Consider the following 17,625-nt stretch of genomic DNA (forward strand, 5'->3'; position numbering starts at 1 on the left):
AAAAAAAAAAAAAAAAAAAAAAGGAATGTTAGGAACCATTAGGAAAGGGAAAGATAATAAAACAGAAAATATAATGCCCCTGTATAAATTCATGGTACTCCCACACCTTGAATACTGCATGCAGTTCTGGTTGCCCCAACTCAGAAAAGCTATATTAGAATTGGAAAAGGTGCAGAGAAGGGCAACAAAGATGATTAGGGGTATGGAACATCTTCCATATGAGAAGAGATTAAAGAGACTGGGACAGTTAATCTTAGAAAAGAGACAACTGGGTGGGGAAGGGATATGATAGAAGTCTATAAAATCATGAATGGTCTGGAGACAGTGAACAGGGAAGTGCTATTTACCTCTTCACATAAACATAAGAACTGGGGGGAGTGTGTGTGTCACCCAATGAAAATTAATAGCCAGCAGATTTAAAACAAATATAAGGTAGTACTTTAACTCATTGTCATGTGGTGTTGTGAAGACCAAAAATATAATGGCGGTTTAAAAAAAAAAATTAGGAAGTTCCTGGATAAGTCTATCAATGGTTATTAGTCAAAGCTGTCAAGGACACAATCCCATGTTCTGGGGATCCCTAAACCTCTAACTGCCAGAAGCTGGGACTGGACTCCAGGGGATGGGATCGCTTAACATTGCCCAGTTCTGTTCATTCCCTCTGACGCATTTGGCACTGGCCATGGTCAGAGACAGGATACTGGGCTAGATGGGCCATTGATTCGACCCTGTATGGCCATTCTTATGTTTCACAGGTGAGCTTTCACTGGAAAGTTTTTGACTATCAGAATTCTTTTTGATGAATTTTTTTGGATGAAAACTGAAATAATAATTTTTAGGAATACCCTTACTGTGCTCCTGGAGTTGTAGCTCAGCTGCTTCATGCCTCCATTATTTTCTATGGACTAGGTTCCCAAGCCACATTACTTCTCGCATGATTTACATTAGTCAGGGACTCCTATGATTCACTGCACAGCATTTCCAAATCTCAATTTTTTGACTTTCATCTGGAAGCTTTTTTGTCTTTGACTTTCGTTAAAATTTTCTGCAGGAGAAAATTCCACTTTCCAACTAGTCCCCTAATCCTGATCGTGGCTGCTTGTGACCTTCACTGAAAATCTCAAAGGAGAAGATCTGTTCAGAGGCTTGTCAAATGGATGGATATTTGTAATCAAACCTGAACATATTTGCATCAGGGGGCTTAAGGCTTATTCTAGTAGAGTGAGCTGCTTCAGTGGATACGTTTTTTAGTGTTTTGGTATCCAAATATTGTAAGGCTGCCTGTTTGGAACATAGCTAATACTTTTACAAAGCATTATTCTCTTGTTCTGATGCCTCTGAGGATGGTGGCAAGATTATTGGAAGCCACCCCAGATCTCTTGGGTTTCATCATCTAGTGGACATTGTAGCTCACTTCCTTCCCACCTCTCTAGGTTTTTGGTAGGGCTGTAGGAGGAAGAAGCATCTGCGGTGGAACTGTATAGTTTGATATGGCTCCTATAGGCAAGGGGCCTGATGGTCCTACTGTTGTACTACCAGAATATTGGCAGAGCATCATGGGAAAGCTGTTAATTTTGGGCTCTGTGGATACATAAACAGGTCTGGAGACCCAGCTATCTGGTACAAATTGTACATGTACTTTTTTAGGTGGTGGTAATTTGTCTGCCATAAAGAGGGGTGGAGTGGATATATTTTTGGATAAATATTTTTAAGATGGTGTTAGCAATTTTGTGCATCTTTTTTTCTTATTTTAAAGGCAGCTTCTCTTCTCTCCACCCTGACAAAAGAACATGTGGCAGATCTCCTATGCATAAATACTGTAAGGGGAAACTCCCTTGAGCCTGCCAGCCGTGACTGATCACTTCAGAGCACTTCATGCCCCAAATCTTCTTCCTTATTGCCTGTTATATCTGTAAAAACATTTTGTGTTGCTCAGACTGGCTTGTTTTGTAATGCACTGAGCCTTAAAATTCTCCGTACAAGAAGTTTACACTTGTACAGTCGTGTTTGTTTTAAGATGGCGACCAGAATAGCAGTAATAGACTACAGGCTATCCTCTGGTCCAGTGGGAGTGTATGGGGAGGAACAGGGAGTGTGTATTGTTTCTTTTTTGGGTCAAGAAATGGAGCTGAATTCCAAAAAATTTTTCACAGCAAATGCGTGGAGGAGATGTCTTGGGAGAAAAGTATATATAGTTTTAAACTAGAGTTTTTCTGCTCTACAAATTATTCTGTGTGTATGGATTACTTAATGTACGATGGAATGATGAATTTTATAAAATTTGTGTTTAAAGTTTTTTGTGGAGTTTGTAATTGCTGGAATGAGGTGAAACGCAGAAACAGGCATGCTGAAGTAATATAAATCAGTTTTAAGCATTGGCCATGCATAGGCTCCAATCCCTACAGTGGCTAAGTGGCCTTGGAGACCTAAAATGTATCTGACACTTAGTGAGGTTTTGTAATTGCCAATGACTCTGCACATGTGTGCAAATACACACTTTTGAATTAGTTTTGTAACTGACCAAGCATATTTTATTAAATCATTGAAGAAAAAGCACATACCCAGTGATATCAGGATGATGATAAAACAGAATTTTCACTCACACAGATGTTGACTGGATTTCAGGAAGCAGTACTATGAAGCTCTGACTCTTCATCTCCTCATTGAGGGCTATATCATTCAGAGGATTCAGAAACAATAAACTTTAGGAATATGTTATGTAGGTGACTCAGGATCTGCTTTCTTCCAGCACACAAAAACGATGAGAAATGTATTGGTACCTATATATGGTCTTCCTATATCAGGCTTTTGTAAAGTATTCATATATTTTTTGTGTGTACTAATAATGTATGAAATACAATGATAAGTATAATTCAAGCAGAATGTCTTTTTTGAATGCAGTGTTTGAAGAAATGATAATTTTGCCAATAAAAGGTGTTGCTTGGAAACTTTACCAGACATCAAATATCAGGGGACTAAACATACTAGACAAATAATGATACAAAAGGTGTGGATTCCCCTTCCCCCCCCAACCTTCCTCCCTACAGCTGCAGGGACAAGTGAGAGTGCTGTGGTTATTACTAGGTTGACATATTTGACCCCTGCTTGGAGTGGATGTATATTCCATCTCACGTCAGTCTCTGGATAATGCATGACTGATCGACTGGAAGTTTCCTACCCCAGTTGCTACTGGCTGTGGAAGGGAACAAGGTCATCTTCTCTTCTGTCTCTGTTCCACCTCTTCTAATTGTGTTTAAAGCAGATTAAAATGCTGCAGACAGTCTTCCTCTCTGAAAGTGCTTCTAATGCTGTTGCCATTAGTAGTAGTGCAACTGCAATGATATTAAGATATAAATGAGGCTGGAGTTGCTGCAGGTATGCAAGAAGAGGATTTATCCTGTATTATCCATCTTCCCTCCTCCATTTTTCTGGGTCCTCCCTCCAGGATGGATAGTTATTTTTTACTATAGTAAATTTAGGCCTTTACACAGTTTGTCATAAATTCAGATTTAGTTGTAAATATATTAAAATCAGTTGAATTGTTGCTTAATCTTTTTTACTTGTTTGCCAATGTTTTAAAGAAAGTCAAACCACTGAACTGGTGGAAGCCATTGGTTAAGCACCTGGGATCAGAGGTTATTGAAGTGCTAAACCAGCGTTTGACAGTAGTAACCTTTTCTGCAGGTGCAAAGAAAATTGTCTTCATTCCAGTTTATTCAGCTAGTTTAGTTCAAGGACTAGTTCATTTAAAATTAAGAAACTGTTTGTGAGTTGAAAAGCAGGAAAGCTTGTTCTCCTCTTCCAATGTCTGAATGAAAACTAAGTCTGAGTATCAGATCTACAGGTTCTAAAAATCTTGAAGGACATGGTGACCAGAAATAATCCGTTCAATTCACTAACTACAAATGATACTTCCTTGATTCATATATTGGTTCTTTTTAAATGCAGAACCTGTTTTCATACTCCTGACACAGTAAAGGTACTTTTATTTAACTAACAACTTTAAAATGCTGTTTTTGTGCATTTTTAATTGAATTCCAATTTCCAAATAAATTCAGCTTAATACAACTATGAATAAAAAAACCCAAAACCCAAACTCATAAAACAAATGAATCACCATTTTCTAAAGTAAAAAATTTAAGAATCTGAATCACTATATGTAGAACTATACAATTTCATAAAGAATTATGCAAATTGTACCTTCCTACTTAGCAAAAAGTAACAAAATTAGTGGAAAAGCCATATTTAGTTGCAAATCAGCATGTTTTAATTGATTTAATTAATCACCACAACATAAGCAAAGAACAACAACAATCCTATCCAGCCTGTGTCTGTCTTTGCACATGTGACTTTAATCTGCTGAGAAGCGGAAACTGAAACAGAAACTGAAAGCCCAGAACTTTCAAGAAGCAAGAGCTGGTAGTTAGGCAGGACAGACTAGAGCCATTAATTCATTTTTATGAGACTATAAGTGTAAGTTTAGCATGTTTATGATGAGATTTAATTGTAACTGTTATTTTTTAAATGAGAGAGAAATTTAGTATTTTATTGATTTAAAAAAAAAAAAAAAAAAAAAAAAAAAAAAAGATTTTTAGCCACCCTGGTAAGAGACTGTCCCTACCCTGAGGAGATTGCAATCTTCATAGAGACTGTAGAAGTGGAAAGGGAAACTAGATACAGAGAATTGAGGTGACTTGCCAAAGTTACGTGAGTCAGGGGCCCAGTCAGGATTAGAACTAATTTTTTCTGAGTCCCTGTCCAGTATCCTAGCCACTAGACCAGCTACCTCCAGAAAGTAGCTCCAGACCTCTGCCTCTTCTCCTGCTCTGTTTTCTCAAATAACAGAGTGAAACTTTCCAGAGTCTGCAACCATAATGAGTCGAAACATAGCACTCTTCAGGGAAAGGTTTAAGTTGTCAGAATTGACTGCTTAAATGCCCTTTTTGTCAGGGAAAGCATCTTGCTTGCTGCTGCATAATTGCGTACTTAAATTCTGTAACCTGAACTGCCCTTTAAGTTAAATGTATTGTCTTTGTAAATGTTTAGTGTAGTTGTGTTATGATCTAAATGTCACACCAATCCTGTCCACTTCTTGCCCTTAGCCACACTTCCTGTCATCCTTCCTCCTTCACCCATCGACTAGGACATTTCTTATTCTTGCATCCCAAAGCACCAAGCTCTCCATTTCCCACTTGGGCGATGGGAGGATCATAACTGTGCTGAGTACTCTGTATGTCAGATTTATATAAGTGGATGTTAATGCCTTTAATCTAGTTTTATAAAATTAGAAGCATAATTAAAATATTGCAAGATTTTGGAGCCCCCTTTTTTGGTGTAGGAGGGTATTGCTGTTGTTTTGAAAGTCAATCACTAACTAAATAGACAAGATGGATGAGGTAATACCTTCTATTGGACCAAATTCTGTTGGTGAGAGAGACCAGCTTTCAAGCCACAAAAGAGCTCTGTGTGGCTTGAAAGCTGGTGTCGCTCACCAACAGAAGTTGGTCCAATAGAAGGTATTATCTCACCCATCTTCTCTAATACCCTGGGACCAACATGGCTACAATTACAGTGCATACAGTCATTAACTAAAAGCATACAGGTTCAAAATCGGTTGTCTTGGGCAAACTAATCTTCTCTTTCCCTCCCACTTATGTATGTATTGTACTTCCATTTTTAGAGGAATTTTGCTTTATCTGCCATGTTTTTAATGATCAGTAATGGCAAAAGCTACATAACCTTAATTTTTTCCTAAACTGTGTCAGTATTTTGTTATCTAAAATGCTCAATCAAACAATTTACGTGTATTTAAATAGGTATTTGGTGTCTGATCCTCATATGAATAGCCTTTCTACTATGGCAAGAGGTATGTGTAACACGCAGAAGGAAAAGGGGGAGGAGGGATGAATTCTCTAGACACACCACTCCAGCAGAGGGTATGGCTAGTTAGCTGTCTTAGGTAGAACAAAGAGCTTACCTTAACACATACATTGCCATCTGTTAACATAGCTGGCTGCTGAAACGGGTGTACACTGTACGGTGGTGAGTGTCTTAGTTGGTGGTTGACAGGTTGGACTGAGGACCCTGAATAAAACTAGCTTCACATCACCTTTAGATTTTTTTTTTTTTTGGTGGGGGAGAGAAGGGGTGGTTGTGATGAAGCATTCTGTTCAAGAAATGTATTTATATGGTCTCAGATTCCACATTGTGCAATTGAAAAAAGAGATGCAAGGGAGACATACAAAAAACTGCAAAGGTTTCACGGCTTTAGAGTGTTCCAGAGACGAGCAGCTATTTTTAATCAGTTGGTGTACCAGACACTGATTCCAGGGCTACCTCATACTGAAGGTAGTCTCTCTTATTCCTCCCACTTCCATGGCCATGGAGATTTCCAAGAAATACATATAGTTGGCTGTCCTGTTCTTGTCTCCTGTAGCTGCAGTGATCTATGGCCTTGGTGACCTTCCATTGTATGCTTTCATATATAAGGTTTGGAACAGCCAGGTCACATGACATTGCTTCCATTGGAGAAGTTCCTGCTGCTGTAGCTCTCTGCATAAAGCAGCATCTTTTTTGTGTTCTCTAGACTCTAGCATTACAGTGTTAAGAGAATGTCTTTATCATAGAATTGCGGTCTGTCGTATAAAATGTTTTCCGCAAGAACACTATGCAAGAGTATCTCTAATTGCTTCCTCGTTAAGTAAATATTTTTATATTCCCCTGTGTATGGGCAATTGTGCATTTTCATTGCTTTTGTATTACAGTATTGTAGCTCCAGAAGAAATGGTTCCAGAATTTGAATTTTATCTTAATTGTGCAAAAGTTTCAGCAAAGTTTTGTTCTCTTTGGTTTCGCAAGAACAAAAGTGACAAGTTAGCTTCCAGAAAATTGAAGTCTTGAGCAGGCAAGCTGTGGTAATACAATTGTTAAGCAAAACTAATAGCTAGAAGAACGAAAGCTGTATAGTATGCCAATATAATATGGTGCACTTTTTTAGAGCAAATTAAATGTATCTCTTAGACATGAACTTCAAAATTTCATTCCGGTCAGTACTTTTAATTTTCTATTGTTAAAAGTAACGCCTAATAATACTATGAGAATTTTTTCAATTTGTTTTTGTGCAGCTGACAGCACTTTGAATTGTTGGGAAAATACACGTGGGGTTGAGTTGGTCATTCCTCCTGGGGCTGCTTTTTGTTTTCTCTGGTTTCTTTTTCCTAGTCTGGCTTTCAGCTCAACCCTGTTGACAATAAAATTGATGAACATGTGGAGAGACAGTGGGAAAGAAAGGGGATTACATATGATTCCAGCTGGTCTGGTATACAGTGAGATGTACAGATTTCCGTACAGATTTCCAAAGTAAGGGAGGCACCGTTGCAGAAACAGCTAGGTGGATATGGATTTATTGGTTAAGCAGCAGAATTCTTATTATCTAACTTTATTTGTTTCTCATCTCAGAAAACCTAAATGATAGGCATTACATACCTGATCTTCCATTGTTCTGAGAGGGGGAATATTATTGAAGGGCCACTCAGATTTTATTGGTCTGTACTCGTAACAACTGAAGGTATTTTCATAGATGTAGCCTAGAAACTGAGAATTATCTTAGTGTAATTAACACTGTCATAAAATCTCTCAAAATTCTTAAATCGGATTCTTAAATCGGACCTTTGATCTGCTGAAACAACAGTGGAGCAAAGAATATCCATTAAAAGTTTGGTAGAGAACATGGGGACCCCCACAACCACACAGAGATTTGCTTTAAGAAACTGATCTAAAAATGTTCTAGAGTGAACCCTTTCTCTGAGTGTTCTTCCTCTTGCAGCAAATTCTTTAGGTGGATAAGACCCCATTCCTCTCTTGCCAGCATGAGTTATCTAACAGGATGGGTTCACTTTCACTGAAGGGGCTGCTGAGCCTTTGTTCTTGATTTCCCATAGTTTTTCTACTCCTCACTTGAAATCAAGGAATGGAGGGTGAGTGGGAGGAGGGAGGGCACAGTCTACCTCTATTACCCCAGAGACCTTAAGAGGTGTAAGGGAAAGGAGGAGTGCTTCCCAACCATAATTCAAGAGCAAGGTGGGATGTTACTTTTCCTCTGCTGATTCACTTGTAGACATTGGATCTAGAATCCTGGATCTGTCAAAAGAGGACAGAATAAAATGAGCTCAAAAAGAAAAATAAGTCTGTCTGCTGCTTTTTTCCTAGGTATCACTAATGTTATTCCATGAAGTTATTTAGGGCCAAATTTACTACTTGAATTTCTCTAAATTTATACTAGCATGACTATTTGAAATGGATAGAGTCACAGCTGGGTTAATTCTAGCATTATGATTAAAAGTAGTTGTGTATGGGAATGAACAAACGTGTTACCCTTTAATATCCAAAAAAACTCTGCCTCCAATTACATTATATTCCAGTAACTCATTCTATGTACCTATATAAATTCACCTTTTTAGAAGATAAACCTCAGATAACACAGGATTAATATGTTGATTTATGTTTAGCTATTTGCACAGCAAAAGCCTCTTATTGGACTATGCTGTAGACAGCCACCTTTAAATCTTCAAGACTACTTCAACTACAGGAGGAGGAAGGGGAAGATAGGCTCATAAACTATAGAGAACTGACTTTCAGGGAAAGAGAAGAGTTCTGAGTTTTCAAGCAAGGTGACTTCTTTGTACTAACACTGCATAATCTCCAATTACCAAGGCTGGCTGCACAGTAAGATTCAGCCTCAACAGCTTGTGCAATAGTAGTGAACAGCAGACTTTTCAGGGTTTAAACTACTGGGCTTTTAACATCTTGTAAAGGCTCTTTGCTTAAAGGATCAATTAACTTTTAGGATGGGCAGAACAATGTATAATATTGAATGGCTTTATTTTTATCACATGCTTATCTGGTTTCTAGGTTTGCTCTTCTGCTGAAGGTGAAGATGGAATGGGGGGAGAGGAACTATAGCAAGACTGACTTTGATTCTACTGCATAAATATTAGGATATCTGCCATAGCTGGGTACTTCCTTTTATGCCAAAGCAATGAAATGGGCATTGTCTTAATTTGTGTGACCTTGGACAAGTGATTTGACATCTCTGTTGGTATCACCATATATAAAATAGGGATACTCAACTACCTGAGCCCCATCTCAACAATCTTGTAAATGTAAAATAGTCTTCTGTGAAGCATCACAATAAGTTCTTAGAAAACATGAATTCTTCTTTGAGTGGTGGTCCCTATATGTACTCCAAATGTGGGTGTGCATGCATGCTGGGCACTGGAGCCGGAAGTTTTTAATAGCAGTGCCCATTGACGTACATCTGCATCATATGTAGCCTTGCGGTCTAGGCAAGGTTATATGAGGCTGTGGGGCTCAATGTCCCTTCAGTTCTCTCTTATGGTTCAGTGGTCGAAGTTGGAATTCCTGTTCCTCTGCGATCGTGATTTGACTGCGAGAGAGTTCTTGTCCATTGTGTACAGTTAAATAGTTAGCATTAGGTAGTGTAGTTAGTCTTCCCTTGCCCTGATCAGGGCCTCACCCCCTTCCCTCACCCGTCCTTTTCCAGGGGACTATGGTCTGCGTTCCCAGGTTTAAAAACTGTGCTTCGTGCCTTTGCTCATTTTCCATGAGCGATGAGCACCAACACTGCCTTTATTACATTGGGGAAGCCAATTTTGCAGCTTACTGCAATATCTGTAGATCCTTCCCACCACAGACTGGGGAGGCTTGTCTGCTCCACCTCTGTAAATTTCTCATGGAGGTGGCTCTCTGGCCTCATGCACAGTCTGATCCGCAACTGGCAGACCCAGCAATGCAGTGCCCTTCACTACTGGTGAGTGCTCCACCTAGCATGTCCCTTGTCCCGGATCTGGCACTACAGCCGGTGCAGGACAAGCTCAAGCTCATGCCTGAGAGCCACAAACACACACGGGCATTGGAGCAAGTCCCCATCATGGACTGCCTCCCAGTGCAGGTTGGGCAAGAAGTCACGTGGGGACTCTGCTGTATCACCACCTAAGCTTCCCTGTTCTGAGGGTAAAGCAAAGAAGAAGAGATAAACGCTGGTACTGCCACCCGACACACCAGCTGTTCACCCAGACTGCTCTCTGGGGCATGTGCCACCCGTGCTGCCAGCGTCTCCATGCCCACCAGTCCTCTTGGTACTGCAGACACCACTATGCACCTCCAGCAAACCTCGGCTGTGGTAATTTCTACCTCCATATCCTCATTCCCATTAGCAACTCTGCCACTATTCCTAAACTCTTCATTAGCTTCATTAAAAATGGAGGCAAAGTATTTGTTTAGATATTGGTCCATGCCTAGATTATTCTTTAGTCTCCACCCCATCTTCAGTGCTTAACTGTCCCAGTCCTTCTTTCTTTTTCTTTGTATTTATATGGCTATAGAACCATTACTATTGGTTTTAATTCCCTTTGCAAGGTCCAAGTCTGCTTGGCTTTTGGCATTTCACACGTTATCCCTAAATGTTCTGACCTACAAGAGGTAGTTTTCCTTGTTGATCTCTCCCCTCTTCTACTCCTTGTAGACTTTGTTTTCTCTTAGTCACCTGGCTGAGATGCTTGCTCATCCAGCTTGGTCTACAACTCTTGCCTATGAATGTTTTCCCCTTCCTTAGGATGTAGACGTCAGATAGTTTCTGCAATTTTGACTTGAAGAATTCCAAGCCTCCTCTGCCTTTAGATCCATGAGTTCTTCAGCCCAGTCCAGTCCATTTCTCTAACTAGTTCCTTAATTTATTAAAGTTAGCTCTTTTGAAATCAGACCCTAGTCACAGATCTATTTTTGTTTATCCTTCCATTTCGTTTGAACTGAATTACCTCTTGGTTGCTCGAACGACGGTTGTCCAATCTATGAGGTCCTCACTTCTCACCAGTACCAAATCTAAAATGGCATCCCCTCTTGTTGTTTCAGCAACTATTTGGTGAAGGAATCTGTGAGATACCACATCCAAGAAAATATGCGCCTTATTACTAGCACTTGTCCTGCAGTCTATATCTGGGAAACTAGTCTCCCATAATCAAACCATTCCCAGTAGTATTTACTGCATTAAAAACATTAAAGAGGTCTCTATCCATATCCAAATCGGATCCTGATGGTCTTTAGCACACCCCAAGCACTGTCCTAGGGGAAGCTCTCTTCCCCAGTGTGATTTTCTGCCCAGACAGACTCTCTTGTCCATCCATCACTTCTAATTTCTTTACAGTCTACCTCAGGCTAATTACGCTTACTGTTAAAGATGTAGCCTTATTTCCAATCTGAGATTATCTAGCCACTGAATCATTGTTGTACCTTTCTCTGCTAGATTGAAGAGCCCATTATCAAATATTTATTCCCTAGGTAGATCATTCATACTTCAATCAAGTCACCCCTTAACCTTTTTGTTAGACTCAAAGAGCTCAACCTGTTTAGCTTATCACTGTAAGCTATGTTTTCTAATATTTTGTCATTCTCATGGCTCTTTTCTGAACCCTGTCCAACTTATCAACATCTTTCTGGAATTGTGGACACCAGAACTGGACACAGTATGCTTGCAGTGGTTGCACCGGTGCCAGATAGCGGTAAAATAACCTTTCTGGTCCTACCTAAGGTTGCCCTGTTTATGCATCCAAGGATTGCATTTCCTTTTGGCCATAGCATTTACTGGGAAATCATGCTCTGCTGTATACAGTCAAAACGAGAGTCCTATAGCACCTTAAAGAGTAACAAATTTATCTGGGCATAAGCTTTCGTGGGCTGCAACCCACTTCATCAGATGTTCTGCTGATTATCTACCATAAAATGTACTGCAGGGTTGGCCTGTGTCCAATGGTCTGAATGATTGATCAATCTGCATTTTATGCAGCTGCCCTTCAGCATAGTATCTGAGTACCTTCCCCTTCTTTGGCAGTAGCAAAGTCCCCAGTGGGTTTCTGTCCCTTTTTGAGGTAGGGTTTCTAGATTTTTGTTTTTTTGGTTGGTGGTGGTTTATTGGATAGAAGGGGGATATCAGTAAATTAGTTAACTGTGTTCCCTAAACCATTACTTGTATTACTGTAGTGCCTAGTCCTAGGCACAGATCAGGACCCCATTGTGCTAGTGCAGTACAAACACAGAACAAAGATTGACCCTGCCCCAAAGAATTTGGCAAGGTAACACAGGTCTCTCTCTTCTCTAGCAAGAAGGATGCTACAGTTTGTATATGTACTGGACTCTTTTCTGTTTTCTCCATATTGGAGAGTTGGTGGCTCTTGGCAGTTCAAAGTACAGTTTGAACTTCTCTGATCAGAAATGCCTGCTTCACTTGCCTGTATTATCAGAATAACTACTTGAGAAGGGGAGCAAAGATTTCTTTCACTAGTCTCAAGTAAGCAAGTTGCAGTGAAAGATTCAACATCTCTAAAATCTTTGAGATTCTACTTCTAAATTCAGTGCCTATTCTCTATATCCTGGAAATTTCATAATTTTAAGGTGTCAATTTCCTTTTTAAAATAGATTTTAAGTTGTAGTTTTGCTTCTAACTACAATATCTCTGCTGTAATATCTCTTAAATGGATTCTTTCATTAGTGACCAACATTGTAGATTGCAAAAAGCATGTGCAACATCATGGGATTAACTTTCTCTTTAGGATGAAAGGAAGCCATGTGCTCTGTTTAGGCTTGTAAGGCAGCTGTTTGTGGTGCAAATAGAACTGCCCTTTTAAAAACAAACCCCTCCTTCCCTATCCCTAAAAACTATTTGTGCTAGTGACTTTTTGTTGCAGCCTTCTGCAGTTCACCATAATGTACTGAAGGGTATTCCACCAAGGAGAGCTTTTAGTTGGAGGAGCATTCAAATAGCTTTCTAGAATGGATTCACTGACTGTTACTACAGGGGCAGGATTAGTGAGGTTTATTTTGTTTTCTTGTAAAATGATTTCCAAATTGTTCTGTAGCAATACTTCTACTGGTGATCCAGGCTACTTTTGAAACTGGAATTTTTAGTAGCTTTCACTGGTACGAATGGCTGAGGACCAGGCAGGATTCAAATCTATCCTCCGTTCAAGTAGGATTCCCTGGGGGTTTAGGGTAGTATCCTTACAGACCATATACATGCATTTGAATGCCATCTGCTCATAGAATACAGAAGTTCTGACTGTCCCTTCTTCAACTACTTGACAGTGCTCCCAAATGAGACTAATTTGTTTTTGTACTTAAAAAAAAAAAACACAGCCAAAATATTCTTCTGTGCTACTTACCTATAAATATCAATGAAATATAAGACAAGCTCAATAAATGTATGGTGTCCATTTCAAAGGGAGTGATATGTAGAAAATGCTGAAACAACTTGAGGTTAAATTTTCTGAAACAGTAAGTGTCCCTAGCTACAAAGATAAATCGCTCAATGTAATCCTAAATGGGGGAAAAAATCCTGGTTTGTATAATGAAGTGAAACATTTCTTTGTGAGTGTATTAAAATATAAACTGGAATATCCACTATGTATTAATATGAAAACCAGCAAATAAGATACTTTTTGTGGGAGTTTTTTATTAATCCAGTCCCAAAATAGCAAATAGAGGTGCTCTAGTAAAAGAGAGCCTCCCAATCAACCAGAACTTGAAGGGCCTCATTAGACCACACCTGTAAAAAGTAATGAAGTTGAACCTCATGCTGCATAATAGATCTCATGCAAGTTTCTAACTCTAAATGATAATTATTGTATGCAGACTTATATTGCACAGTAATATGTGAAGTTGAAATGGAATAAGTTGTCATGATGAGGGGCACTGCTGACACTAAAGTCTGTCTTTTCCCTCTGACTTTATTTTGAAAGTTATGCCAGGTACTTCCTCACTATACTAATTTCAGATTGTTCACTGGGGTGGGGAGGAACCATACATCTATTATGCTAGTTGTTGTGAGCAACTGTAACTTCTTGGTCTATAATCTATCTGTAATCCTTTCCAAAGTAAACTGGGTGAGGCATTTTGATTTAAGTTTGTGGAGTGGTAGGGAGAGGCTTGTACTAAGAAATGTCTCTGTACAAGATGAAGTTTGTCAATAGGATGATGCAAATGAAGGAAAACAAAACTGCTGCTGTTTCTTGATGGAAACCTATCTGAGAGAAACGACTTGCCTGTCAGCCTACCTTATTAAAATGCCTTTAAGGTGCTAGGTTGCATAATCATGTAATAGCAGTAATTGTATGAAACACTGCCATGGCACTCTGTATTTTCAAAATATTATACAAGTATTGGCCAATGATCACAATGCCCTTGTGAGGGGTAACTACAGTTAGGTATATTCCCTATTTCATAGAGTGCAAAGGAGATACAAGTGATACACCCAAGTGTACACAATCCGAGCTAGGAGCTCCAAAAACTTTCACTTGGTCTCTAGGTACAGTTTAAGGCCTCTAAAGCCTTTATGAACTTGGTTCTGTACATCTGAGGCCTTGTCTACACCTTCTCCTTCTGAATCTTGTTGCCACTGGTGTTTACAATGGTGGGAGTGCTGACAGACAGTCTGCCAGCAGAGTTCTTAACCATATGGGGTTCGCTGGTGCTGTTTAAAAAGCCAGTGGCAGGTTTGAATTAGCTTTCCCACCATTACTACCACCAAAAAAAAACCTTTAAGGAGAAAAATGGAGTAGATACAACCTTTTCTCCATGCTTTACTCTGGCACTTCAGAACATCCAGGGTTTTCCAAGCAACATCTTCTGAGGCTTGCACGTGTTCTAATTAAACGTCTTTGGAATTTGGAAGAAGCAAATTCCAGAGTTAAAGACTGTTTGCTGCAAACCATGTCTGTTGCAGGCTTTTGGTTGAGTCGAGAGGATTTAGACTTTGCAGGTTGACTTTTCATGGAGTTTAATTACATGTTTGTGTCTTTCACATGTCGGTGTTAATGTGCCTAAAAACATAATATATACATTATACGTAAACGATTCATTGTGGTGAGGCATGAGGGAGATTCCCTGACTTTGAGCATAGATATATAATAATACACGCTTAGTAACTGCATTGAATATTCTAGATTTCTAATGCTGGAGGTAAAATAAAAGTAGCTGTGCTAAAAATTGAAACATAACATGAAATATTTGTCCCTATTCCTGGTGCAACTCTCTGGCTTAGGTGTTAAATGGAAACTTTTCTTTCCAGCCCTTTGGCTTCACTATAATGTCAACGATTAAATAATAGATTCCCTATCTCTTGTACACCTCTGTATATTTATAAGAGACTATCCCATGTGCTTTGTAAGCTGCTACTTCATTTTGGGAAGGGAAACTTTATAAAATGTTGACTTATGACCGTGAACTAGCTTTCCTTATAGCTGTATATCTTGCCATTAATTTAATTTTTGATAAATTTTAAAAAAGTCATGATTTGGATCTTCATGAAAACATGCCATCTGTGGCCAGGAGAATCCAAGTGAATTATAAGAGCAAAGGAAGTGTCTCTGCATCTTCATGAATGGAAAATACTAGCTACTACACATTCGGTTGTTTACATAACACAACTACAACTACAAAAATACAAGAGAACATAAAATGAAGCAAATTATTCTTTGTCATCTCTTAAAGAGTTAAATACTTCTACAAATGTAGCTATTTCCTGTTTGAAAACTTGAGTAGAAAGAATATTGTCTTGAGGCAAGCTAAAACCTGCCTGCATATTTCTTAGATATTGCTATCTTGTGTAGATGACATTTATGTGTATATAATATAAATGCTAAAGGAACATGTAGACAGCAGAAGTGAACACTACAGTTTGGAAATGCCAGAATTAAGGTTGCATGGGCAATCTTTATTTGGCCACCTTGTACATATGCATTATGATAGTTTAATTACATGATCATAATATAATTTTCTACAGGGCCTCTGTCTCATTTAATGCACAGGATGGCAAGAATTGATTTATGGAGAAGCATCTTTAATTGCACTGAGGAAAGAGTAACCTGAGGGACATATTTATAAAGCTGATCCTGCTCTGCTCAGAAGCTCACAAACATATTGCACTGTGCACAATGGCTGCAATAAGAGTCAGCCTTCCCAAAGCCTTTGGTGAGGAAAAGGATTTCAAGGATTGTGCACCCCAAAGAAACTTGCAACTGGCTTGTTACTTGGAGAAAGGGCTGTATTCTTACTGAGGTTGGATAACGTTCCTCTGTATAACTAGTACTTTGGAGCTTCCCTCTGTAGACAGAGAGGAAAGAGGCTTGGAATATTAATATCCAATAATAATAACATATTCTAATGAAGCCTCATTGATGATTTCCTTCATGTGTCTGATTTCACTGAAGAGGATGTGATTTATTTAATTATTTTTAAACTTTCAAAATAATAAATCAAAGCTCATTAGATCTCTGGTGGATTTCTAAGAAGTTCCTAAGTGATTTAGGAGCATAAATCCCATTCTTCAAATGGGGGTGTACCCCTAAGTGAGTTAGGAACTTCTGGAGACCATTTTTCCCTACCTCCAGTGGTTTCTGTGGAAGGGAAGGGAGAAATAAATGTTTCTAAAACTTCCAGTAATCTAAAATGTGCAGAAAAGTTAAAGAATTTCACTCAAAGGACAGATATGGGAGTCATAAGGCCAGACTGGTGTTCCAATGTAGAGGTACAGAAATGTTTCCAAAGCTTGTAAAACCCGACATTCTCAAAGGTGCTGCACTCATCAGCCTTTCTTGGCATGTGACAAAATCTGTTAAGTTAAGTGAAAGTGTTAAATTCAGATTTATCAACTTTTTCAAATGCTTTAGAAAATGAAAGCTGTACTTATTGGTTGTATCTAGCAAGTAAACTTTCTTGCTCCAGGGTGTGCTGCCTCCTGCTTTGTAATCTTTATGGCACATGATCTGATAGTTTCATTTCCAACTCTGCTTCCATCCTGTTGCATGCCAAAGAGTCTAGAATAAACATGAACTTCTTGTTTGATCTTAGGTACAATGGCTCCCTCCCTAATGGTGACAGAGGACGTAGGAAAAGCAGGTTCGCTCTCTATAAACGACCTAAGGCTAATGGAGTCAAACCCAGCACTGTTCATGTGATATCAACGCCCCAAGCATCCAAGGTACGTGGCAGTTGGTGAGAAGTGTCTGCTTCCTTATAATCTTGGCTAAAGATAAAAACTTTACTTTTGGGTGGTGTGCTTGCTCTTTTTTTTTTGCTTTGCTTCCATCCTTTCAGTTGTTAGTGTTTAGACTTGAAATGAACTAGTCTGATTAAAGTCTACGGTGTCTCTTCTTTCAAGTAATACTCTGTTATAATTTAAACCTGAATGCTAATTTTGAGCTGAGTAGTTTTCACATCGGATTAATTCATATCTGATCGTGTTGCATCCATACAAATGGTGTACTTTATCATCAGTGATAAATCAACATTTTTGCTATATAAAGCACAAAATAAGTATGACACTGTAACTACCTGTGATGCATGCAACAAATATTTTCCTTGTCCTACTAACCTGTAGTATAATAATTAACACTAAGGTCTAAAAAAACAGTTTGATTGCTCTTCAGAAAGAGAATTGGCGTCTTATTATGCACAAATTGTTATTCTTTCTAGGTCTCTAATCTGTTTTGATGTATTAATGGCTCTGCATATGTGTGCATGTGCATCCAGTGAGGCGGGATTTTTTTCCTTAAGTCC

General features: G+C 38.9%; 1 protein-coding gene across 1 annotated transcript in view; it reads left to right on the plus strand.

The window, feature by feature from the left end:
- The window catches only part of PELI2 (pellino E3 ubiquitin protein ligase family member 2), a 102,701-nt gene that overhangs the window by 16,710 nt on the left and 68,366 nt on the right, over nucleotides 1-17,625 (plus strand). The window contains exon 2 of the mRNA XM_067554839.1: nucleotides 16,918-17,047. Within this exon, the coding sequence (XP_067410940.1) occupies nucleotides 16,918-17,047 (130 nt within the window). The remainder of the gene's footprint in view (nucleotides 1-16,917; nucleotides 17,048-17,625) is intronic.

Source organism: Emydura macquarii, unplaced genomic scaffold (assembly GCF_026122565.2).
Source record: "Emydura macquarii macquarii isolate MOO-44397 ecotype Brisbane River unplaced genomic scaffold, CSIRO-AGI_Emac_v2 contig_1551, whole genome shotgun sequence".
Taxonomy (NCBI): domain Eukaryota; kingdom Metazoa; phylum Chordata; order Testudines; family Chelidae; genus Emydura; species Emydura macquarii.